At 38.7% G+C, this 26,042-nt stretch overlaps 1 protein-coding gene across 1 annotated transcript; it reads right to left on the bottom strand.

Annotated features, from left to right (window-relative positions):
* Nucleotides 1–3,268: 3,268 nt before the first annotated feature.
* Nucleotides 3,269–24,598, bottom strand: SGPP1 (sphingosine-1-phosphate phosphatase 1). Its single transcript, XM_052783438.1, has 3 exons — nucleotides 23,687–24,598; nucleotides 11,681–11,770; nucleotides 3,269–9,679 (listed from the first exon to the last, which is right to left on the bottom strand). Exons 1-3 carry the CDS (start codon nucleotides 24,302–24,304, stop codon nucleotides 9,128–9,130), a joined length of 1,260 nt encoding a protein of 419 aa, XP_052639398.1. The 5' UTR covers nucleotides 24,305–24,598; the 3' UTR covers nucleotides 3,269–9,127.
* Nucleotides 24,599–26,042: the final 1,444 nt, after the last annotated feature.

Raw genomic sequence — 26,042 nt, 5'->3', positions numbered from 1 at the left:
TTTCTCATCATCTACAATCTTACTCTGCACATTTCAGACCAGCCACAGTGTTTTAACACAGAATGGAGATACCCGACTATGCAGAGGATGACTGCATGAAGGAAACCAGTTTGGCACATGAATGCTCTCCATTGCAAGATGAAGGACCCTTGTGCTGTGGCATATCACCAAGCATGAAGCATGGCTGTGAAGTTTGGTAGGTTGCTGGTCTTTAGAGCTACTTGAAGGGAAAAAGCTGAAGAGTAGATGAGAAGTAGGTGTCCATGAAGTGAGGAAAAATGTCTTGTAACACATGGGACAGCTGCACATAGGAAAGCACCAGACGGCTGGCAGGCGAGAGTGGCCACTTGTACAGAATCAGGAAATCATTGCTTTCCCACCCAGGAAAGACTGATCAGAATCTAGTTGTAGGTAATTTCACCTATTGCAGACTTGCTGTTTTCTATCACTAATTTGTGGGGTTTTCTGGAGTAGAAAAAGTGCTTTAGTTCTGTTGAACTAAGGAGTTTAGGATAGTATCCACAGAAGTAAGATTCTCTTGTTGAGTTTGCTGTTGTCTAAACTTCACTGCATTTCATTATGAAGCATTGATTTAAACAGCAGCCTTTCACTGATTTTTATGCCAGCATAAAGGAAGTTTGCTACTTTCCTCCCGAGATTAAGACGACAACTTTGGCTCACCTACAAATTGCTGCAGTGTACATGCACTTGGAGGGGAAAGGGAAAAAAACCCCACAGATTCTTAGCAGATTTAGAATCCTCTCTCATACCTAAAAGATTTATTATGTAGTTAAAAAAGAAAAGATTTCTCTTTAGGATGTGATCCATGTTCAATACTTGTGGGGACAGAAGAAAGTATTAGTCCCAGAACGGGGAGGGAGGGTCAGAACATGAGAGGCAAATAAAAGCAAGCATACCAGCCATACTTTGAAAGGGCTGCTATATACTGTACCAAAACCACATAATCTGTAAACCAAGTATTTGCCACACCATCTGAAAAAGTTATTGCATGTGGTCAGAATAAGTCACTTGTATAAAGCCAGAGCATCCAGTTAAGATAATAAAGAGTGTAATAAATATTTGACAATTAAAGGAGAAGAAAATCCTTCAGAAAAGAAAAAAGAAGTGTCTCTATGTCCAACTGTTCTTCGCAGACTAAGGTTAAAGCACAGGGAAGGTTCTATTACAAAATGTGAAATGGAGGAAGGGACAATTCCCAGTGCACTGCAGGCTTAAGCTTCTGGGCAGGAACTTGCTTTTACTTTCTGCAAAGTAATTAGCAAGCAAAAAGTCAAATCAAATTAGACAATCTATATGCAAATCATGGCTAAACTGATGTCAAAGGACTATTACAGATGATTTGTACCTATAAAGGTTTGTGCAGTTCTCCTGTATCTGGTCCACTCTTGTGATCTAAAAGTCCCATGGAAAGAGCAACACAATATACAATCGAGGAAGATCCAAATCTCAGGTCTATGGAGATTTAGTTATCAGTTCAGTAATATTTGGCCAGGATGGGCTGATCAAAAGAGTTCCAATTACACCTTTCTTGTTTCAGTTCATGGCATAAACTAGAACTGCCATGAGTCTATCAATTAAGCTCCATCAGCTGTTTAAGCAGAGAAGGAATGCTTACTCCAAATCCCTTCAAAATTATTTTATTTAGAACAAAGAATTAGAAAGACCAAGCACTTATGAGTCATTTTATGAAGCAAGGGACCAGAGGTTTGCTTTGGTAACAAGTTAAGTCCATATAATAAGCCTTTGCTTTCCCAGCAAAGACCATAAACAGCTACAGACATAAGTGGAATGATGAATCTTGCCATCAAAGAGGTGTGATTTAGTTGCATTTGTTGAGGTTTTCATCATGTACTTTGAGTTTATCCTTTCTGGGGTTCTTCGAGTGTTTTTTTTTTTGTCTCAGCATCTTCAAAATTATCTTGAAACACAGGACAAACTAATAACCAACAGATCATACATTTCTGTGGTCCTTGGATTTAACATCCTGGTTATCTACATTTTTGGCAGCTCTGCAGGACAAAAATGCCTTGGTAGGACAAAAAAAATAAACAATCACAGCAGTCTCTTCAAGTTGTAGATTTGCTTAGCATAAGAGTTCTTACCTTATGTAAAAAGTAGAATCTTGTGCACTAGCTCCACATAAATCTTCCAGTTAGCAAAACAAGGAGGAACGCTGTACAGTGGCCAATAAATGGATTTGAAGTAACATACCAGCTTCCTTTTAAGGGGCAGTTCCCACCTCTTCAAGTGTGTTCTGCAGTACTGTTCAGATACATTACTTAACTGCTCAAACTTCCTTGCTGGGCATTGTACAACTGCAGGAAGGGAGGAAGCAAGAGTTATGCTGACTAATATTTTTTTGCTGCACTTCGGGTAACTTAAGGCTACTTAGTTAATACAAATATACAAATGAACTAATACTTTCTCATGGTTGTGTATTACATAGCAGTTAAAGCATCTTGAGACCATCGTAAAACAAAATTCACAGCATTTTAAATTAATAGTATTCTGCAATTAGTCTGGTTTACTAAGGAAGCAAAGCTGATGAAAATACACTGCCTATATGCATTCCATGAAAATCTGTAGATATTCAATAGTCTGGGAAAAAACTACCCACAGCTGGGCAATTTTCAAAGCAGATTTGGGAGATAAGAAGTTACTGGAAGGTGACCCAACAGGATACAAACTCATGTGGTTGTTTTCTATGAAGGTTCTGATTTCAAATAAGTACTGAGCTATCTCTTTAAATTAAACCTGCAGCGCAAGTCAAAGCAGTCATCAGACATCCACTGGAAACCCAAGCTTCAATAGTTCCATAATCTGTGAAGCTATTTATTCTTCCCCACAACAGGCACTTTCCTAGAAAACAAATTTCTTGTCAGTTAGGGTAAGAACACGCTTCCACGTTCATTTATCAGTGTGCAACACGTGACAAAAGCTGAAGATACACACACCTTAAATCTTTCTATAGTTTGATCAAGAGCTTGTTTTATTACTTACCATATGAAACTAAACAGTCCAGATTTTAAGGCAGTGGAAAATGAAAAAAACCCATTTCACTATTTCCTAATTCTTTTTCCTAAACTTTTGCATCTAAAGCCCACACCATAAAGACAATATTGTTCTAACAATTATTGCTATATGATAATATGAATGTAAGTTTTCTTGTGATCAGTGTTTTATGCTTGCAGTATGTGTCCTACCACACATCCTTTAGCACTGGAAGGAATAAAAACAACAGAACACATTTGAATCCAATAGTAGTTTATTACCCACTCATTGCAGATGAAGTTAGACACTTCAGTTACCAGTCAATATGAGTTTAAATATTAGTTGACAACTGCAGAAAGTGTACCATGAGTACAAAAAAATCATTGACAATAATATAACAAAAAGTTCCGATGTATTAATTTTTAAAACATCAGTTGTACACTATTATACAGCAACCATTATACGATCCTCAACTAACTCAAGGCTTGCATTTGAAAGGTTTTTTTGTTTTTTTTTTTAAATAAAGTTCTCCAAGAGGTTGAGAGACTGTGGGTTACAACTACATTATTTCCCAAAATACTACTATCATACAGCCTTACCTTATACAGAGAAAGCTGTTTTATATTTTATGAACACTTGCTTTTATCAGGGAATGCAGTAACAAGAAAAAAATCTATACATAAAAAATTAAACTCCAAGAAGCAATATATTATATCTATATGTATATTGTACTACAGATTTCATATAAATCAAGTATAGGCCAAATTTTGGCATCATTTTTAAGTGCATTAAGTTTTATACAAAATCCCCCTAAGACTTTGCTCTTATGTTTCAGGTTACTAGCTCCTGAATTGATCTTTTTCAGTTATGATAAGACAGTTCTCCATGTTTAAAGTAAGATCTAATTTCAGTTTCAGGAATATCACCCTTGTCTTTCATTATGCTTTCTAACAAAAATAAAGTTGTGGGAAAAACTTAGTGACTAATTTAGTCGAAGTTTAGTGACTAATAAAATTCTCCAACTTGATAGGACTTTTTATTTACATTTACTGGTCAATATCTTTAAGGTAGTATTCTCCTATGTACCCTCTATTCTTTGATCCTACAGGAACAGTTACTAATTATATACTGCAAGCACATATGCTTTGCTTTGTTTTGTTAAATGGACTCGTAGCAACATGCAAATTATTTCTGGTGCAGAATGGAGCGCAAAGAAATTTTTCTAATGCATAGTTAGATTTGCTTCAACTCCAGCATGTGATACTTGCTCTTTAGAGAACACCTGAAGAGCTATATCCTCTCTGCCACACAGCATCACATTTTGTTTCCAAATTAAGCTTTGTTTGCCTTTGTTTCAAGAAGTATTATAGGAAGAAAAACAACATTAGTGACTGAACTAATCTATCAATTTGACAAATATGGTATTTACAGTAAATTTTAAAATAGGCTTATATATTTTTTCTGAGACAAAAAGGCCAGTTAAGCTTTCCACTAGAATAAAGTTCTGGCATGACATCATTCAATGAGACTTCCTCCCACAAAAAGTCAAAGTTTCTTCAAAGTTATTTATAGAGTACAGAAATAAATTGTATAACCTAAAACCATTCTACATTAGACCAAAAAACCACCCAAGAATCAGTTACAGTAAGCTGTGTCACAATACTCCAAGAAATCAATTCTCCTGTCATCATTTTATCTACTGACCTTATTCTGGGATCTCATCATTCAGCACAATTATCATACAGAGGGGAAAGCATCAATTAAGTGTTGCAAATGTACAGCCAGTTCCACATACTAAGAAACAGCTTCCAAGTTAAGCCCTTTAAAAGTCTTGTAAAAACTGGGCTAAGTATGATTTTAAAAAGAACAATCTCTCAGACCTCAAAAGCAAGGACATTACATTTACACCTTAGAAGGTAAGTCACTTCACACACACTGATGCCTGAATGCGTGTCAGAGCATGGACGTGACCTTCAGGGTTCATTCTCAATGTAACATGGAAGGAACTAGGTGCACGACTCCCAGTAAAGAGGAGTTAGACAGCCATGCCCCTTCATACCATTGAATTATTAAATATCTTACGTATTGTGTGTGAAAAATCTCAATTTTGTATTGAGAAAGCAAATACTGAAATAGAAACAACTTTTAGCACAACAGATGTATTTACTTACAGCATGCAAGGTTTGTTTGTATGTATTTGAGCAGCTAACAGCCACTAACAGCCCTTAAGTATTTACAAGTTCAAAATTACAATCTTCACATAAGTAGCAATTGCTTACAACAAGTTCAGGACACTCCCTGGGAAATAAGCAAGAAATTGAGTATAAAATAACAAAAGCAGGAATAAAAAAATAGTAGCAAAGGAAAACATAATAGCTTTTAAAACCCAGACAATTTAACACTGTTCTGGTTAAAAAAAAAAAAAAAAAGCGCCACACATCACATTTAGAGATGCCATTTTAAAAGAAATGCATCTGTTGTTTTTTTTTTTTTTCAGGAGAAAAGCTATACATAAGCTTAAAAAAAAATTCCAGGTAAATAAGCAAAATACAACTCCCTTTGGTTTGCCAATTTACCTTAAAATAGCTTCTCCACCTCCCCCCCCTCCCCCCAATTTGCAAGGTAAGTGGTAAGGCAAATGTGATGACAGGCTGAAGAGCTTCATAGGTGATCACACAGGAGAAAGATCCTTCAACACCAGTTCATGGTATGGGTAGCAAAAGTAATAGCTTTTTTATAAACATGAAACCATTTTCAAAATAACAGATTCTAAAACTTACCCAATACGCAATGCATATGTTAGTTCTGATTGAGGCCCAGGTCAGAAAAAATTCCTGCTCCTGTGTTTAAGGCAGTCTAAGACTAATTTGAGTCTCTTCAGCCTCTTGGAAAACACAATTTTGTGCCAAATCACACTCTACATGACTGTTAGTTTCAGGTTTTATTTCATACAGTAATCAAATAAGATAAATTTAACTTGTAGCTTTTTGTAATAAATGTGTATTAATATCTGCTTCTATAAAGTAGTATTATATCTCTCTCTAGGACTATACAACCTGGAACTGAGGAAGTTCACTAGCAGTGACATATGAATACATTTTCGCGCCACTTCATGAAAGGTTTCAAGTGTATGGTCTTTCTGAAAAGACATGTTAACTACCTTTTAAAGCTATGTTAAATTTATTTATAAATAATTTGGTACCAGCTGATGCTTATACTAGAAACATTTTTCATGTTCAACTCTAGGAATAGCTTAGGGCAAACAAAGTGCTCCAGTTTTACCTGCTGTTTTGTTATGCCTGATTTGAAGGAATCTTAGCTTATTATTAAACAAAAATATCCTAAGATACTAATAATTAAGTTTTTTTTTATTTTTGCATTTCTGTGATTCTTTATTCTGTAACAGTATTCATATTGCCTGATATTTTGTGCTAAACTGCCCTCTTGAGCCTAGCCCCCTATAAAACATGAAAATAGAATAGTAAAACTTTTTTCATGTAAACTTCAGTAAAGTAGTTGCAGTCTTAGAGACAGGGTTGTAAAGGTGCTGTATAAACATTCTGATATACATTTCCTGGGTACTAGACTATGTGGTACATGGAACATGACATTTTGAAGTTACCCAATGTAATGTATAAAAATATAAAATATCTATTTATGAGTAACAGTAGAATAAGCTACAGTGCAATTTTCCTTAGCCTGTTGAAAGCCCTACCTGCATATGGTTTTTTTCCCACTCATTCTCCATCTTACACAGTAGATTTTATTTTCCATTAGTAGTACAACAGAGCAAGCACAGCTAGAAAAGACAGCTTTAAGAACACTCTTATGCTATAAACTTGAAGTTCCTAGAAGTCAAATATGTACCTTAAAAAAAAAAAAATCAGTTTTGCTCACTTGTCTCTTCTGTGCTAGAATTTAAACATTTTTTGCTATAAACTGTAAAGCTAGGATATTTAAGGAGAATATGCCCTTAATTTCAGAGAAAGTTATCCTATTATTTTCACCAGTCCTCAGACTAATTTAATGTAATTGGAACTACACCACTTGCTCAGGGCTTTAAGTGTAAGGCATTTTGTGTACATTCCCCCCAGCTGTTTATTTATCGACTATCTTAGTGTGTAAAGCCAACCCAGTGGAAATCCTTCCCTCAAAACCTTAGAAACCAATTTACCTTTTACTGCACATTCAGCATTAAACTGCAAAAGAGTAACAGATAAAAAAAAAATCAAATCCAGAAATATGCACTGAAACAAGCTAACCACTTTCTACTAGGTAAAGTCTTTTCAACTATGTAAGTTGTTTAACACACTATCAGTTCTGAATACATCAGTTTGAATACATTCATAGCCGTGCATTCTCAATGCACTGAAGAAATGCATCAGAAAAGTCAGCTTTTCACATCATCTAATGCCAGGGTACCATAACCTTGACTGCTCTGAGGAAAGAGATACAAAGTTAATTTTGTTAATTCACATATTAACAGTTTGGAGATAGGAGCACCAATACAAAAAAACCTTCCAACTCCAAATATTGTTTACAAAAAAATGTAAGCTTTGTATCCTATCTAATCACTATAGTTCCCAACCAAATTATGTTTTTTGTGAAAAAATGTACAATACAAAATTAAGCAATTCATGTCTGGCCAGGCTATAAGACAGCTCTTGCTGCAATATAACAGTTCCTGACATGGAAAGAACAAATTAGGCAACACATCAACATAGACAAGATGAAACACAAGAGAGGCACACGAAATTACAGTTGAAGGGTCATATTCTACTCATCACTGGAAAAAGGATCATGAAAAGCTGAAAAGTGCATAATAATTCAGTAAAATTTAGATATGCACGAACCGTTTATGCATTGACCATACTGTCTTGACTGCTCACAATCTGCCTATCAGAATGATTAAAAATTTAATTTGATCACTATATTGTCTTACAGCTATCCAAATTGGGTAGAAGTGATTATCACCTTTAAATATTGTATGTTAATGCATAAAAATACATATACTTTTTCTAGAATAAGGATTATATTTTCTAAGCAAATATCTAAAAACAATGGTCCTTCTAAATTAGTTTGGAATAAGAAGTGAGGCCCATTTCTTTGCAGAATGGGGTGGCTTTATTGTTTATATGTTTAGATAATTAATTTTGAATATCTGTCCACTGTACAAACAATCTCCAGAAAAATATATCCTCTCCAGTAACTTACAATACACATTAAAAATACTTACAAAAGGGATTATTGTCCATTTACAATATCTTGAGCTTAAGGACACAATTATTGGGTCATTTCATTTATGCAATTTTGATCAGGCTAAACTGAATACTCCAGTTAACTTGAACCATGCCTGCAACATGGACAATCTAACGTTTAAAAATATCTGCCTAATTATGTAGGATTTTAAATAAAATTAGGCATTTTTACATCACAGTATATATGGCATTTCTTAATTTAGCAACAGAAAGGCACAGTTATTAAACCATAAAATACAGTACCTGAATCATATATACGCTAGTGATATCTACTAATGCCAATCCAGACATTTTACTTTGTAGAGGGGGCTAGACAAAAAGGCTTCCGTTTGGTTTTTAGAAAAATTCAACCTCATTACAAGTTTGGTCCGTTAGAAATGCCTATTAGCTGAAACATCTTGAAGCAGGACTTCAGGAAAGAATAGAGGAAAGCAAATTTAGCAGTCTATGGTCCAACAACTTGAATAAATTACTATGAAATGGCAAACAGATCATGAATGGAGCTTTCTAATTAGCTGTCAGACATACCTGTTAAAATGTCAATGTATACAGGTACAGTATGACAGACATTCCAGATACATTCATTGCATCACACACACACAGATACTTTGTTACAGCAATAAGTCTAGACATAGCATTTATAGAGTTCAGCACTTCTCCTGGACTGATATTTGACTTCTGGCCCCATATCATACCCAAAGATGTGCAAAGTTCTTTAAATGCTTTGCCTGTTATGTATTGCTGTTAAAGTGAAAACCCTGCTAAAGCCAAGCTCACTGGCCTTCCCTTAGCAAACTAGTGCACCTCTTCAAAAACCAACTTGCTCTGTTCTCCCTATTTAAAGTGATAAAACTGCATCAAGAAAGACCAATAAAATGGAACAGGCAAGGAACTATAAACATGAGGGAGAACCCAACCATTCCATACGTAATATAGCGATAGGGAAGCTCAACTTCCATGCGTTGTCTTGCTTTCCGTACATTGTCATGTGGTATGCGAAATATTTTACATGCCAATGGAATAGTGGCTTTTTTCATCGCCACTTTTGTTAACAACAGAACTATTACTCCAATCAACAACCTCAATATGGCTTTTCCAAACACAGTCACAGTGAGAGAGGAAAGAGACAAAGGTAACATATCGGGAAGAGGATCTAGCTTTAGACCCATTATGTAGTTAACGTGAGAACCACAGGCTACTCCAGCACCACAGCCCAGTATCTGAGCTGTGTCTCCCCGCGATGTGCTCCAGGTGTCTAGAGTAAAAGAGAAGATGCCCAGGGCTAAATGGAGACTGATGATAATTAAGGGTGCATATTTGTAAGTTAAGTTGAAGTTATCAATCAGGTCCACAACTGGATGGAAGACAACCAAGATGAGAATAGCATAAAGAAATCCAGCAATAACATCCTGTTGGAGAGAAAGATATGGTTTCATTGCAAGAACTATTTAAAAAAATAATTTTAGTTACATGAGCATGGAGACAAGCCTCGTTGCTCTGTTGCTAAAAGCAACTTGTGGATTCCCATCTTTTCTCATTTACTGTACAAGATTAAATCTTTTTTATGCTAAAGATAAGGTAAGGAATTGCATTTCATCACCTATTAACAGGACATCTGCATTATGATCAGATCCTGAATGATCATTATCATGAATGAAGACATAATCAAATGATCCATGATCAAACGAAGTTGCAGATCTACCTGTCTGCTGGCTACAAAGGTCCTTGTCCAGGACTGGGGCATTCCAGCCTACAGTCAGCACAAAGCTAGCCCAGCTAAACAAGTTCTGCCAACACTCAACACTGGATCTAAGTGCCTGGGTGCCAACACCCAGGCACACTGGCAGCAACAGCTGGTAAGGCAGTTGAGGACCACTGCAGCTAAGCATTAGAGCAGCTTAGACTTTCCACTCCAGCTTCAGAATTAACAATACTGCACGAATGGAGAACTGTTTCTAACTATTAAAGGAAGAGGGAACTTCTGTGGCTTCATACTTGATTTTCAGTTTTATTATTGTTTTAAAAATGTCTTTTCTTAATTAAAAGGTTACTCTATTTTGTAATTTAGCATTAAATTTCAGTTACTGTTGATGAATCACAGTTGCACAGAATTATCTGCAACTTCTGTCACCTTAAGTTGTTAAGAAGGAATTTGTCAATAGCTTTTTAGAAATCCAAGCACTAGAAACCGGATCACCTTCATTCACATGCTTATCAACTCTTCCATGTGAGCCAGGAGGTGGGACTTTTGTCAGCAGTATTTTTATTGCGCCATCTTCAATGAATCATTTTTATTCACTTCCACTAACTGAATGCTTGATAAAAGCTCTAATACAATTGACTGATATGACAGTCAGACTTGCTCATTTCAGAAGCAACCACAACAACTTTCTGCCATATTTGCCACCCTACCCCCACCCCCTCCAAACTTAGGCACCATGGTTGATTTATATTACAGGCAACACATGGTTAATTGTATTCACTCAAACACTATAGAAGATTCAGGTATGAAACTGCTGAATAACCTAGTCTATATGATACATCACTATTTGTTGCATGACTTTGTTCTAAGACATCATCTGTCAGCTGACACTGTCAGCTGAAATATCAGTTCATCCCATTGTCTTACACACAAGTGGTTCTGATTTGGGAAGCTTCCTAATCACTAATGCAAATACGTCATGCAGTTTTTCTGAGCTGCCTTATTTTCACATGCTCCTTTTACACTGTGACCATCTACCAGCTTCACGACTCACTACCAGGCTTACTGTTTTCTGTCTTAGCTTTTCTCCTTCTAGCAAGTGATCCTCAAAAACCTCTTTAGCCATACTTACTAGTGGTCTTCCATTCTGATTACCATTTTGTAGTTTTCTTGTCTTCCCATTTTTACATTGCATGCATTTGTATTTCAGTTTGATTTTTTTTTTAATCCTTTTTAACAAATAAGTCTGTTTTTCAAAGATGACAACTTTGTTATTTGGTTCTTCAGAAACTTTGGCAAGTGAAACCCCAGCATTTAGCATGGCACTCTGAAATGCTCATGCTTTGAGTGGACATTAACAGCCACTCTCTCATCCTGCAAAATTCTTTCTACTCTGTAGAGGAAAACTTAGTCTACACTTTAGTACAGTCAATTTCTGCACTAAACTGCTAGTAAACATCAGCTAAGTTTCAACTGTGGATTGGGTTTATGAAAGAAAAGTATAGATTAATATAAATTTGACATCCACTTTTAGCTATCTCATCAATTTCTCTGCTGGAGAAATGTAAGTATTCTGTTCCTATACGGTAGGACATTCTAAAAAAAAAAAGCTGTATACAATTACTGCACTGTAAAAACTTAAGTGTGATGGAAGTTTATGTAATCAGAACAACATTAAAATAAAATTTTACTAGGATTATTTTCTTACCAGAATTGAATGCATTCCCATATAAATTCGACTACAGCAAACCAAAGCACACCAGCAGAATGCAAGGATCAGTCCAAACATAAGGGGATACTGGTAGGGAAAAAATTGAAAGATTGTATTAGAATTTGGAAAAAAAAAAATACTAAAAAATTCCATCTATAAGAATTCTACAATTAACTCCAATTAATGCAACTTATGCTCACCCTTTTCCTTGCCCTAGCCTACCCAAGCCAATTAGACCGCCTCAAATAAGTCCACTTTCCATAAAGTCAAAACATTAAGTCAAACTTTTTCAACTTTTTCCTTGTCCTCTTCCTTTGCATTCAGGATATATGAATTTCAGGACGTTGGTCATATCTTTTCAGACAAAGCAGTAAGAAGTTAACAGATCTTCGTAGCAGTTAGTCTTGCCATGTTATGATATCCTAAATTGGCAATATGGGCAGAGACAAGCCTTGTGTTATAAACTGTGGAACAGTTTTACACTGGGTAAAGCAGCTATGTAGTATACTAGTATTTTTAACAATTAATCCAGACAGAATCTAGTAGCTTCACCTTTCTCCTGAAAAGGGAAAACTCATAATAATTTACAAATAAATTCAATTCCTTACACACTGTTTTATAGTTTCTGCAATCCTTGACTCAATCTGAGCATCAGTATGAAACTCCTAGAACAGTAATCTTTTTTGTTCTCTAGAAACCCACAAATTTCCTCTTAAAATCCACATTTATTAAATAAAAAACATCAAATAATTGGAAAAAAGTATTTCCATCTTCTGATAGATTTTTTTTTTATTAATAAGGACTGTTTAACAGGAACAAACAAAATACTTTGTTTTAATAAGCACATATCAGCATGTGTAGAAAATTAGTATTTTAACTTTCTTAGGTTTTGGATAAAAGTATGCTAATTCACATCTTACAGCACAGTAAGAAATACTTTCCCCATTACCATATTGCAAAATATTGTACAAGACAGGACACAGCTTCCTTTTTTCAGTATTAAAAGTAATTATTAGTTCTATAAAAGAAGCAGTCATGAGACAAAATGGCATGTTTCCAAAACTGCTTCACTTCCTACATGAAAGCAATGATAAACATTTTCAATATAAACAGGCAGTCTAGATGTACTTGAATCTCAGAATAAAAACTAAGAATTCTAGGCAGTTTTCTTGCCCTTTGCCTTGCTCCTTTTATGGATAACCTGAAGGGTAGAATACCCAACAGATTAGAGAAAGTATCTTTAATCTTATTAGAGAAAGTTGTATGTCCTATGTGAAGGCCACTTAAAAGACTGACAAGCTTCTAAACCAGTCTTTCAATGAAAGCCTTGAGAGAAGATTATCAGTCTTCTGCATTATTCCAACACTCTGAATTCTCAGCTCCAGGACCATGTTAGCATGACCAACCTAAAAAAATTTTTTCAAATTTGCAGAAGATTGGGAAGCTTACATTTCACATAAACAGATTTCACGTTAAAATCAATTTCAAATGCCCAGCTCACAATGGTGTTACATCTAGTTTAAACTCTAATTCCTGTAGCAACATCTGTCTTTGTTTCTGCTACATTCATCTACAAATTGTACCTAAACAAAATTATGTATTTAATGACTTATTTCTAACTGAAATCATGAAGGAACAAATTCAGTTTCCTGCCTTGCAGAATTATGCTAATAATGGGCAATACACCAGTAACTAGGTCGTACTCAAGAGGTGATTGCAGAGTTATCAGGTGCTGACATTGTTATAGCAGCCACAAAAGTAATCCTTGTATCCTGTGCCAAGAGAATATATTGCAAGTGTAGCCCCATCACTCATCCCCATTATGCCTCTACCATCATTTCCACTGATATCAGGGTAAAAGTAATGCTGCCTGCACCAGGAATACACTCAAGCCACACAACTTCCCTGGATGGTGCTGCTCCACTCTCCCCCACAGAGGACTACCAAAGCCAAAATGCTGTATATACAGGGACAGGTATACCCTACCCTATATTCTCTGAAGTGAAGAGGAGCTTCTAGCACTTCTTTACATGCTCCACAAGATGAAAGCCTGGGAAGACAACTTCTTGTTTGTCAGAGACTAGCAAGGGAAGATTTACTACCTCCAGAAGCAATGCAAACCTCTCAACCAGAAAATTTAATAGCATCACAATTACTTGGTGGTAGAGTGAGCTTGCATGTGTTCACACACTGTCAAACAGTTTGAAACTTTTTGCCCATCACTTGATACCGTATGTCCATTCTTGTTTCCTAGCACACATCTTTTGTGCTTTCAGGCTCCAATCAAGGGTAAGGCTTTTCTTTTAATAAATTAAGACTTTTCCTGCATTTCTGATATACCCAACAGAAACAGAAGCTGGAGCTTTAGCAGGAAGACCAATGAAGTGCTAAGCTCAGCAGGCTGTAGCAGCTAATGATACTGTGGGTAAAAGTTGGGATTGTGGGAGAGATGATGTTAAAGCAGCTAAACAGCAAGGTCCTAAGAACAAGGAGTACGAAGGAAAAGGTATATGCAAGGAGTCTTAAGAGTCCTGGGCAGGCCGTTGTAAATAGCAGGGAGAATAGGATAAATTCTGGAAATGAAAAGAAATGCTTGCTCTTAGTTAGGAACTCTCAAGAGAGGGGTGTTTGGGGAAGAAAGAAACTGTGTCACAAACTCCAACTTTGAAGAAGATTTTGGAAATAATATTTGGCTCTGTCATATCTCACTCTAATTCTGTTTTTAATAGTATTGAGAATAGATACCCACTAAAACATCTGAAAACACTGGCTAGCTTAGTTTCTCTGTAGCAAGGCATCTGTATCCAAGAGCCTAAACACTTCCCTATTGTGTCCCCAATAAAAAGTCAATTGTACATTTAACCCTGATTCATATATTCTTAAGTAATGAAGAATTTTTAACTTAAACCCAGACAAATTATTCTTGCTGAAATAGCTTTAGCATAACCTGTCCACAAATGTGTCTGCAGTATTAGGCACATGCTGATTTATGGTATTTTTAACGCATGATAATAATAATAATCACAGAAGTCCTAAACCCAGTTTCTTTCCACACCCGAGAGAACTTATTCACTACAGTATACATAGCTGTACTATATCCAGTCCACTATAAAAAACCCAGAAGATTGAAATAATATTCCACAATTTTTGTGATTAGTTCCTGCACTAAGCATTCTCCTCTATGCTCCCACCTTTATGCAACCAGCACACTCGGACAACCGTCAGTTTATCTAAACTGATAGTTATTTTACTGACTGATAAGGAAGTTTCACACGTAAAGACATCTTTGTGTCTAAGGTACAGGAATAAAATTTGACCTAAAGAAGGTTTTAACCTTCATCTGCCCTGTTATGGTATGTTGTATCCATACCTCCCTGCATTGCCCACATAACCAATCCGATTTTCTTCCAAGCACCCCAGTACCCACCAATGGAGCATCATAAAGCTGTATGTACCCTTTGGGGCTCCATAGTTCACTGACCGCCTTAGACACTAGCAAAAATCAAGCCAAAGAATGCCCTTACTTCAATACAAATAAAGCACAATACCCTGCCCCCTCCTTGGCCTGTTTTCACTCATAACTTTTAAAAGCAGCCACTGGGTTCAAGAATTCCTAGAACACTGAACTGGTACCACCTGCTTAAAATCTGCCTTGAGGTGATAAAGTAACTACATATTTTGTCCTCACATGTAGGGATAGGTGTACAAGGTGACTAAAGGAGAATATTAACACTCCCACACACCTCGTAGCTCAGCAAGAAGACTGCTCAGCAGCATGCCAAGTCATAACACCTACAGGAGACATCACCTTTATTCTTAAAAAAAAAAAAAAAAAGCTGATGCCATAAATTTACTTCCAAATTACTGCCTGAAAATAATGCAACACTGAGGTACTAGCAAGTATTTTCTAAACATTGCTTCATCTAGAAAATAACTGCCTGTATGTATTTCGCATATATACATTGGTTATACTGTGGTTATAAGTATCCGTAACCTCCCACTGCCTAGGCATACAAAATCCTCCCAAATACCAAATACCTTGTATTAGTATAGTGCTTTAAGACTATTAACATATTTTATCAGCCCTGTTTTAAAATAAATAGTGGATTTCACAAAGCTTCTCTCCCAATCACAAATGAATCTTCAAAGAAAAAAAACAAAAAACCCAAACAGCTTTTACTATGTTTTCTACTCAAAATTGGCATGTTTTATGAAAAATTAATGTGAAAAGTTAATATAAACTAATCTCAAGTGTTCATGGAAGAAAGCTGTAAGCACTCATTTTTTTGAGGTTTGCTCGAGTCTCTCATTTTGGAAAACACTGCATTCACAAATTTGAAAATTAACAATTATCTATTACCTTTGAGTTATAAACTTTTAGATCTTTTCTACATAGTTGTATATAGACATGCTGACAGCTTCTACTTAAAGATATTAAAGCAAGACTGCTGAATTCCAGCAATTTTTGTCCCACCGTTCCTCACATGCCAAATCAGACCTACAGAGGCACAAAGGACAAAAGATCACAAGTTCACTTCTACCCTCTTCCCCAATTCATTGCTATTCTTACTCATTTAGGCATCAGAAGGCAGACTGGCATCATATCTCCTTTCAGATGACGGTCTGAAAGGTTGTCAGAGATCACAGCTGGCAGAGGTAGATATAAAAACCAGGTTTCATTCTCTCAGCTTGTTCTTTCTGATAACAGAATTGACATATCTTCATTCCTAACCATACTTAGAGTCACTTTGAAACAGATATCAGGAACAGCCCATTTTAGAAACAAACATCTCCAAAGTCTGCCTCCATGCCCTCAAGACCACCTTATGTATATCCTCAAAAACTCATTATGCTTCCATAGCTACCATGCCACCTCAACAATTTTGAGTATGAGGAGTATTTATTGAACTGCATACTGCTTTCTTTTTTCTAAATTAAAAAAATCTTAACCTTACACAAAAATAGACACTTGCATAGTACTCAATCTGAACTTCAAAATCACATGTTGACTCAAAACCAACATTAATCTGCTGGTTTTCTCCTTGACAAAAGTAGCCCACATTCCATTTTAGATCAAATCACCAATATCCAGCTTACACAAATATTTTTCCAAAGGCCAGAATAAAGCTTTGATAAATGCATAAGCATGTAGTACAAATGCAATACTAGAAGATGAAGTGGAGGCAGATGGAATTGACAGCAAGGCAAAGATTGGAGATAGACACAAATGCAACATATAGATTAAAAAGATACCTTTGTTGACATTTTGGCTTTTGAATGTTTGAAAAGATGCCTTCTTTGAAGGCACCATACCTATTAAGAAAAGTGTCCCAGTCTTGATGTATATGACTAAGGGACAGATCACCAAGCATGTCATTTAAAAAACAAAAACTCAAGGATAAAAAAAGGCTAATTGATTTCCTAAATTCACATATTAAGAAAAAGCTAGGAATAAAGCTGATTGAGTAGACTACTCATCTTTTCTCAGGCCTCAATTTTGTTCCCATATCCAGAATCTGGTTTTAATCAAAGAAATTGAATTAAATTGGTCATATTTGGAAAATAGCAGTGAAACTACTCCCAGTAAGTCTTTGAGAATTGTATGCCCTATGTTTTTAATAAGAAATTCTCATTTTATTCAATTACATCCTCCAAAATGGGCTTGCAAGCTTCTGACTGGATGACATAGAAAACATTTCCCTTAAGCGCCTATCCTCCTCCCTCCCCTTAATCTGACCTTTTGCCAAGAGTCTTAATAACATAACCATTGTTTAAAAATGCTCATAAGGAAACAATCTGTCCTAAAAGCTTTGACCTAGGTCAGAAAATTCCTTCTTTCATAATGGAACACTCTTAAAACACACTCTAGATGCTCATTTATTTACTTTTTTTAAAGCACATTCTACACTGGAGAAGTTTCCAGCATCCACAGAGGGTTCCAAACTAATTTTCTCATATTTTCAGCATTCTACAGTATTACTTAATGATCTTTTTTAATCATATGATTATTCAGAAGTTCAACTTGAATTTGAGATAATTGTTTAGGGCCAGAGCTCACTGAAAGAATCCAAGCAGCAGTTGCAGCATCATGCTTTTAATAAGCTATTTGGGCTATGTATTAGCAATAGTCACATGAAAAGCTATAATCAATGTTTACAGGAATGACTCTGAGACCCTGGCTGGCCAGAGGAGTACAAAAAGCACAGCATATAAATGATTTTGTGGAGGGAGCAGAAGAAAAGGGAGAAGAGGATGGTTAAAAAGGAAAGACCACTTATGAGTCATTTTAGGAAAAATAAACAGACAAATACCTGCATTTTCAAAAGAGGCCAAGTGGTAAATAACACTGGTTAAGCTACATTTATCAATTACTTCCCTCCTTCTTCCACTGACCAACCTTAAAATCAAAAAGCATAAAAATTTGAGAGTGCTACATGGCACTAAAAGAACCCCTTTAAATTCCAAGATAAAGCTTCCAATGCCAGCCCTGCAGGGAGTTAAAAGGTTTAATTTTCTGCTACACATAATCTGAAAAGAAATTAAGGTGTTACAATAGGAATTGGAGCCTGTTACTTCTTTTCCTTGCAGTCATTACAAAAAAAAAAAAATCCCTCCCTGAACACCCCCAGGAAGAATCACCTACAGCTTGCTCTGCTTATGTCCCCAACACCTAAAAAAATAGGTTTTCTGCAAACTGAAGTTTTCTCAGGTTTAATAACACACCCTATTTGAAGGTACAAGGAATGCTTTACATGTATACAATCCACTAAGAAAAAAAAAGTTGCTTGAGAAGGAAAGTATTTCCTTTGAATCCTTTCTTCATCAAAAACTCTGCATCTAACCTTAAAGCATTTGTTTTTACATATTTCCCCCAAGATCCTTTACATTAATTAAAGATTTGCCGATGCAAAACTGAAAAAAATACATTTAATGCCAATCAACACAGTTTAATGGGACAGGCTGCTGCATACCTCTGGCAGAGATTCCCCAATGAGATTTGTAAGAACTGGCTACGTTGTTTTCAAACTTTTAAGAGCACCTGAATCAAACATTTCCTTTTTCCAGCTTCCTTTACAAGTAAACTACAGGCATTAATATAGCCCACAAAAGAAGACCTTACAACTCAAATACACAAGACAAGGCCAGTGCTGGCCCTTCAAACTCCCACCTCTCTTTCTCAAGAGCTCTTCACTGTGTGGGCAATTCTGGGTTTTTAAATCACCCCTTCAGCTATGCTTCTCATGTCAGAAGAGTTTTTGTTTGATTCTTTATTTTAAGAAACACATGTAAGAATACCAATTAGACAAGCACACATCTCTTTGCCTAAGTTTCTTCACAACATTTTAGTATTTCAGCCAAAATCCATCTTGGCTTCTCTGAGAGATAAGGCATCTCTTTCTGAAAGGAGTCCGTACTTGCTCTTACACACAGACTTTGTATGCAAGAGCCTCCTATGTGTAGCTTCCAGTTTTATCATTACATCAATCTTACTGATAATGCAAGCCTTTCAACAAGGACAGTCACTTAAAACTAGGATTTGCCCACTTTCTGTAAAATTCTTACTATAGCAGTGTCACGACTGGGCTATTCATCCAACCCTGATAACCAATTATTCCCCATTCCCAGTGGGGATCTGAGAGAAGTTAGCTTTTTGAAATGAACGAACAGGCAGATGATTCTAGAAGTGGTATTTAGCAGTGGTCAATCAGAATCACAGAATGATGCAGATCTCTCTGAAATCCCAATAAAGATCCTGTCAAACCCATCTCATTTGATTAGATTCATCAGCTTTGGTTGATGAAAGTAACGATGCGGATGAAAGATTTCTGGAAGGGTGTTTGACACAGTACCATATGACATTCTTACACAATTGGTACTATGGAAAGTCAGTAAAGCACTAAATAAATTAAAACTGAAAAATACTTTTAGGTATGTCAGTCAAAGAAACCATTACAGAATAGATGCATTCTACTGCAGGTTTAGCAGTAGTGCTTATTAAGGTCACCATTATCATCAGTGAGTTGGAAAGACAGTCACTGATTATAGGATTTGCATATAAAACATTGGCAGACAAGTACAGAGTGAGGACAACGCTGTCGTACTTAGTGATCTAAACTGCTTCAGAAGATAAGCCCTTTCAAACATTCATAAATTTGGTTAATGTAGTTAGAGGCCAGCTACTCATCAATCAAGGCTCTGGGCTCCTGCTGAATATCAACTTAACGAAGTTTGTTCAATGGCCTACAGTGAGAGTCAGCAGTTCCGGACTCAGATCATTAATGCAGAGCTCAGGAAGGAGTGCAAACCCATCACTTCCTAATACAGACAACTACTGCTAGAGCTAGGCTGCATCCTGCAGGAACTCTGGGAGAAAAGCATATTTTCTGTCTCCCTGACTGATTTCCCCCCCCCCCCCCCCCCATCAAAATAAAACAGCAGGGTTATAATACATTCAGGTACCACCCTAATTCAAGCACCATTTCTAATAAAATGTGTTGATATCTATTTGAAATCAGCAGTTCAAAGTAATCGAATAAAATATAAAGAAGACTTTTTCCTGTAGCCTCAGCCTTAGGCTTTTGGAGATTTTGTAGATAATTAGCAGTTCACACCATCTCTTCCTCCTCGTTCAGGACACGATACAAGCCAGACTGGCTCAAACTGTCAATATTTCAAAGAAAGCAGGTTTTCCCCATGTGATAAAGGTATATTTTCCTACATCATATTAAGATCTATAATCTCACTGTCTTTTAAATGTTTGTCCTCCTCTTTCAGGGTATCAGAGCTTCAAAGACAGAAAAAAAAACCCCAACATCTATAACACTCCTAAATTCTCATGAGTCTTTGGCATGAGCTTTGTATTTCAAGGTTCCTGAAGTGTCTTTGAAACACTGTTCAAAGTGTTTTTGAACAAATCAAAAAGTGGTTTTCCCTGTTGAGATTTAACAATATTAAATAAATATATCAAGATTACGTAAGTGGAATCGAAAGTTTCAGGCAAGCTCTCATAATACAAGGCGAAATTGAAAAGTTATATTCCACAATGGACAGAACAGTTAGCTATTATGAAAATTATTTTAACATATAAATTGTTTCTGTCTGAAAGCTGGTTGCATTGAATACTCCCTGTGTCCAAAGTCTCTAATTGTGAAAATCTGTCACAACCATCTTTAAAATACATCATCTCTGAAAATATTTTACTTGAACAATTGAATTTATAAGCAAATATTTTTGGTTTACTGTGTATAGTCAAAAATGTTTTTGAATACTACATGAAAGGAAAATAATTGTAATAGTATTACTGATAGGCATTGAAAACTAGGAAAGCACAAACTTAATTCAACAGGTTAAAAGAAAACCTACTGGAATAAAAAAAAAAAATCTGTTTTTACATGGATAATTTGGGCCATACATAGAAAAATAAGAGCAGATTTGCTCTGTTCTCCATGCTGGTCAAGGGAAAGACTCAGAGATTGTCTTTGATAGAAAAGAACTGTTACACAATACTAGGAAGTCATAGCCCAATGAAAGCAAACTCCAAGTAAACTATACAGGAAAGTGATTCCCTTCTCACTGGAGTAACCTCTTTTAGAGCAAGAGTGGCTTTCTTTGGTTTATTATAAACTTCAAAGTGACTAACTCAAAGTTACCTGTATTCCAGAATAAAAGTCCCTGCAGAGAGTTATAGCTGTATCTGCTTAAATTCACACTCAGTCTTGCTCCACTATGATTTTTCTGAACAAACAGTCCTAAGATGTGGACTCATCATGATCAGGGTTTGTGTAATGCTTGCTTATACTGAATATATAGAAAGACTGTACCCTACCGTTTGCCCACAAGTTTAAATCTAACCATCTGTATCTACTGGTAAATATGTATAATTTAATAAAATCAGAGTTATGACAAGCTCCTTTATCATTAATAGCTTTCCAAGAAGTTCTGAGGTCAGTCTTTTTTAACCTCACCTATTTCCAGAAAAGCATGACAACGTTACCATATAGATTCTACTCCCTTTCAACGCAAGTAAAATACAGAGAACAGCAGAAGCATTAGATGAAAGCTTAACTCTCTTAAGAGGCGAATCAATCGGAAGGGGTTTTTTTTTGTCTTAACTGAACATTTTGAAATGGTAGAAGTTGATTTCAGAGAGGTCTGTTATTCATATCCATTTCACAGGAAAAAGGAATTAGAATTAAGACTCAAACACTTTGCTTCCTCATTTCTTAAGCATGGTTCTAAATTAATAACAACAAGGCTGAATGTTTATGATTTCTTAATATGCATTCATTATGAATATGTTTAGTCAATTAGCACAGTATTTCACAGACCGTAGTTGCAGGGTTGGCAAACTGAAGAACAAACTTGGTTCACTGGCAAAAATACCGTTTCACACATTGTCAGTTTGCTGGTTCTATAAAAGCAACGAAGCCAGGTTCTCCTTTGTACACATGACATCAGTCTGTGCAAAGCTAATCAACTGATACTACTAAATGAGGTTTCCCACATGCAAAGAAATAGACATCCAGTTCATTCTTCCAACTGACATCAGCCCTATGCATCTAACAAGTAATAATCAAATATTCAGATTTTAGTCAGTCATTTAAAAACAAAAAAAACCAACAAACTTTAAGCAACTCAGTGACAGAACTCCAAATATTTATTTCAAACACCCACAACACATGGCATTATCTGATGCCTGCACAACTCTAGCAGAGTGATACTTCACATTTTCCTAGCAAAGAACACGAATCCCTAATAGCTTTCTTTTGGGCATGCTGCATCACCTTGCAGAAGTAGATATATAAACTTTGGTTAAAGAGAGGTCAAATACAACCTCTAACCTTCAACTATCTCCTTCCTTTCAGGCACCCATTCTATATGCTGAGGTAGAGCCACAAAGCGTCACACTGTGACAGCAGACAACTGGCGATTGTTAACAGTAACTGGGAAGACGAGTTCAGCCCATGCATAAAGCTTAAAAAGAGAGTTCTCTCCACCAAGATGACATACATCTGACTTAAAATAGGCAGGTCGTATAATAAGAATTTGTAAACATTAACAACTTAAGAGTAGACTTACTGCCTAACTTCTTAAACATCACACACAGCCCTCAAAACCCTACACTGAACACTTGTTGCCTGGGAAAAGCCTTCTCCCTCATTTACTACTGAAGCTGGTGCAGAGATTTAGAGAGCTGAATGCGCATTGTACTTTCTTCGGAGTTCTTCGCCCATACTGCTAACAGCAAGCGCCAGAGCACATGCCACAGCTTGCGTAAACCAGATGATCAACAGCGTTACTTTAACTTAATATATTGACCCAGAGTGCAATAGGCAGATCTTAAGATTTTGCTGAATGAAGGTGTTGAAAAGATCAGAGATTATCAGTTCCTGCTAATTATTAGCACATTAATAGTTGTAAAACCATCTAAAAGCACATGTACTCCTCAAAACAAAAATAATCATTTCCAGTTTACGGGTAATGAAACTAAAAGACGGCGTTAAAGAAAAGGCTAAAGCTACAGACTGCCTCAAGCTACAAAGTGACTCAAAGCAAAGAAGGATCAGCAAAAAGCCCTTTAGCTCCTGGCTCTCCACCAAACTCTCACTCAGTAAAACCAAACGCCCGAAAAAGTATCAGATGCCTGTCCAAACTCTATGCAAAGGACTCGCCCTATAAGAAAAAAGTTGCAAAAACCTCACGAGAGCAAAATACAGACTGTTAACGTGGACTTTTAATGCATACTGAGCTAACCATTCACAAAGTCAGCAGAACTTCCATTCAGAAGACAGAATCATTAGAACAGTTCTTGTTACCTGAGCGCTCGCTTGGATCGTAGAAAAAATTTTTTAAAAAAGGGAGAGGCGGGCAAGGAAAAAAAGGCACGAATTTCACATTTTCCCAAACTCAGCCACCTCCCCTCCCAGAAGAAATCAAGCCCGTCACACCCTTATACCCCGGGGCTGGAAAACACGCGGAGAAGGACGAGGAGGTGAGCATTACCTGCCAGCGGCCGTAGCTGAGCAGCAGGAGCGCCAGGGGGATGGCGGTGCCCGACATGGCGTGGGTGGAGGGCATGCTGTACTCGGAGTTGTAGAAGACTTCCAGCTTCACCACGGGCGGGGAGGCAGGCCGCGGCCAGCGGATGACATCCTTGGTGCACTGCCCCAGGTACATCACCCACACCCAGATGATGATAAGCCTCCGCCCCAGCCAGGCGTCCAAGTTCCAGATGCAGAAGGGGAAGAAGAGGATGTAGAAGAGCTCGTTGCCCAGCTCCGTGCCCAGGCTGAAGAGATAGTAGAGGAAGCGGCTGCGGGTGGAGAACTCCTGGCTGCCGTCCTCCTCCGTGAGGGAGTTGCGGCGCGGCCTCCTCCTCCACCGCTGCGGGGGGGCCGCCCCGCCGGGAACCGTTCCGTTCCCGGCGGGATGCCCCTGTCCTCCCGCCCGCTCCGCGGCCGGGGGGCCGCCGTTCACCACCGGCCCCCGGCCCCCGGCCCGCTGCTCCGCCTCGGCCCAGCCCGAAGGCCCCTCCACTCCGCAGAGCCGCTGGAAGGCGGCCACTTTCTGCGGGTCCTGCAGGTGGGCGGCCAGCCGGGCCAGGCGCCGGCAGAAAGCCATGGCGGGAGGATGAGGCCGCCCGCGGGGGTGCGGGGGAGGCGGGCTGACGGTGGCGAGGCGCTGGCCGGGCGGGCGGGGAGCTGAGGGGGGCTTCGCCTCAGGGGCAGCGGAAGGGACGGGGGCTCTCCGGGGAACCGCTCCCTGAGGAGAAACCCGCTCGAGGGCGAGGCGACGCGGAGCGACGGACACCGCACGGCTCCCCCCGGCTGGGGCCGGGGCCGCGGCCGCCGCCGCCCTCGGCTCGGCTCCCCGCTCCGCTCCGCTCCGCTCCGCCCGGTGCTCGCCCGCTCGTTCCCTCTCTCTCCCTCACACGCGCGCCCGCCCGTCCGCCGCCGCCCCTGACCGTCACCGTCTCGGCGCGCCTGCGCACAAGCCCCGCTCGCACGGGCGGGGACACCCCCCCTCCCACCCGGGAAACATCACCGCGGAGCGGATTGGCCGCGGCTCTCTCCCGATCCCGCCCCCAGTGGCAGGGGAAGCCAATCAGGGCTTGGCCTTGCGCGAGGCAGCGGGCGGCGTGCCTCGGCCTCGAGCGTGAGGTGCGGAGGCGGCCGCGGGCGGAGGGCGAGGGGGGGACGGCGGCCCTCGGGCCCCCCAGCCGCACCGGCGGCGCGTCCGTTCCTTCTCGCCGGCTGCAGCCCGGTCACCGGCAGCACCGGCCCCCGGCGAGCTAGTTACCCTTCCTTCTGACTTAGGGTGACCTGCTGCCGCCCTCACCTCAGCCACCGCGTCTGGCATCAGCACCCCCGAGGCCTGCGCCCGGCTGCCCCTGCCCTCCCTCCTCTGCCCGCATCGACCCCAGGAGCCTAAATCTGGTGGTGTAAACATGGCAGGGAAAGCTGATTTCAAGCAGAGACTGTGAGCGGTCCTAGCCCCAGCGGTCAGGCCGGTTAAGCGGTGGAGGCGGTGGGGTACCTGCAGGGATGTGGAGCGGAGAGCTGCTCAGGGAGGTTTCTGCTGGGCGTGAGGGAGGGGGTCGTGCCTTACCTTGTCTCTCCGTAGTCGGGAGGAGGTTCCACACCTCCTCCTTGGTGGGTATGCACATAAAGTTCAGCAGGACCAGAAAACTTGAGATCAGGTACTTTGAAAGTCAACGGTTGCTCCAGTTTCCATCCTGGAAATGCCATGAGAAGTGCGAGCTTTGGTCACCGGTGTTCTCTGATGCTTCTGCCTATCCAACTGATGCTGATCTATGGCTTGCCAATACTCCAGTGTATTTGTATCTTGCCTTAAAATTAGGAGGTGAAACAAGTGATAAATGTGCTGCTTTGTGCCATTTCTGAAAAGGGTGAGCAATATGACCCAAATGACTAGTTAGCTTAATAGCTATCCTAACCAAAATAGAAAATCTGATGTGGAATTCAAATATAAAAACTTGAACAGAAGGAACATAATACAAGTCTACACAGTGTTTTAGTAAAAGTAGCTGTTAATACTGTTTTGAGAACATACTTGACTCAGACTTAGTGCTGCATGATATGAACATTGGGTGCATGCAGTGCCAATAAACCATGCAAATGGAATTTGCTGCCAGATCTCAAGAATAGAAAGTCTGTAGGAAAACTTAGTTGAAAGAGATGGTGTCTGAATAGGTTCCAATAGTAGGTCCTGTGTTCTATGACATTTTTAGCAATGATTTGGAAGCGGATTTAAACCTGCTGCTACAAAAATTAATCTCCAGGTTTAATGGAGTCCTAAATAATGATGAGGAGGGGGCACTGATCAGAACGGTTTGTAG

This window comes from Harpia harpyja, chromosome 3 (assembly GCF_026419915.1).
Source record: "Harpia harpyja isolate bHarHar1 chromosome 3, bHarHar1 primary haplotype, whole genome shotgun sequence".
In the NCBI taxonomy this organism is placed as follows: Eukaryota; Metazoa; Chordata; class Aves; order Accipitriformes; family Accipitridae; genus Harpia; species Harpia harpyja.
This window is presented reverse-complemented; position numbering and strand designations above follow the sequence as displayed.

Bases quoted from the DNA above. Each gene is read 5' to 3' on its own strand.
- SGPP1 (XM_052783438.1), bottom strand. From the start codon at position 24,304: ATGGCTTTCTGCCGGCGCCTGGCCCGGCTGGCCGCCCACCTGCAGGAC. The intron at 11,771-23,686 runs GTAATGCTCACC...TTTCCCTACCAG, and splicing joins TCAGCTACGGCCGCTGGCAG to TATCCCCTTATGTTTGGACT. The intron at 9,680-11,680 runs GTAAGAAAATAA...TCTCTCCAACAG, and splicing joins TGGGAATGCATTCAATTCTG to GATGTTATTGCTGGATTTCT.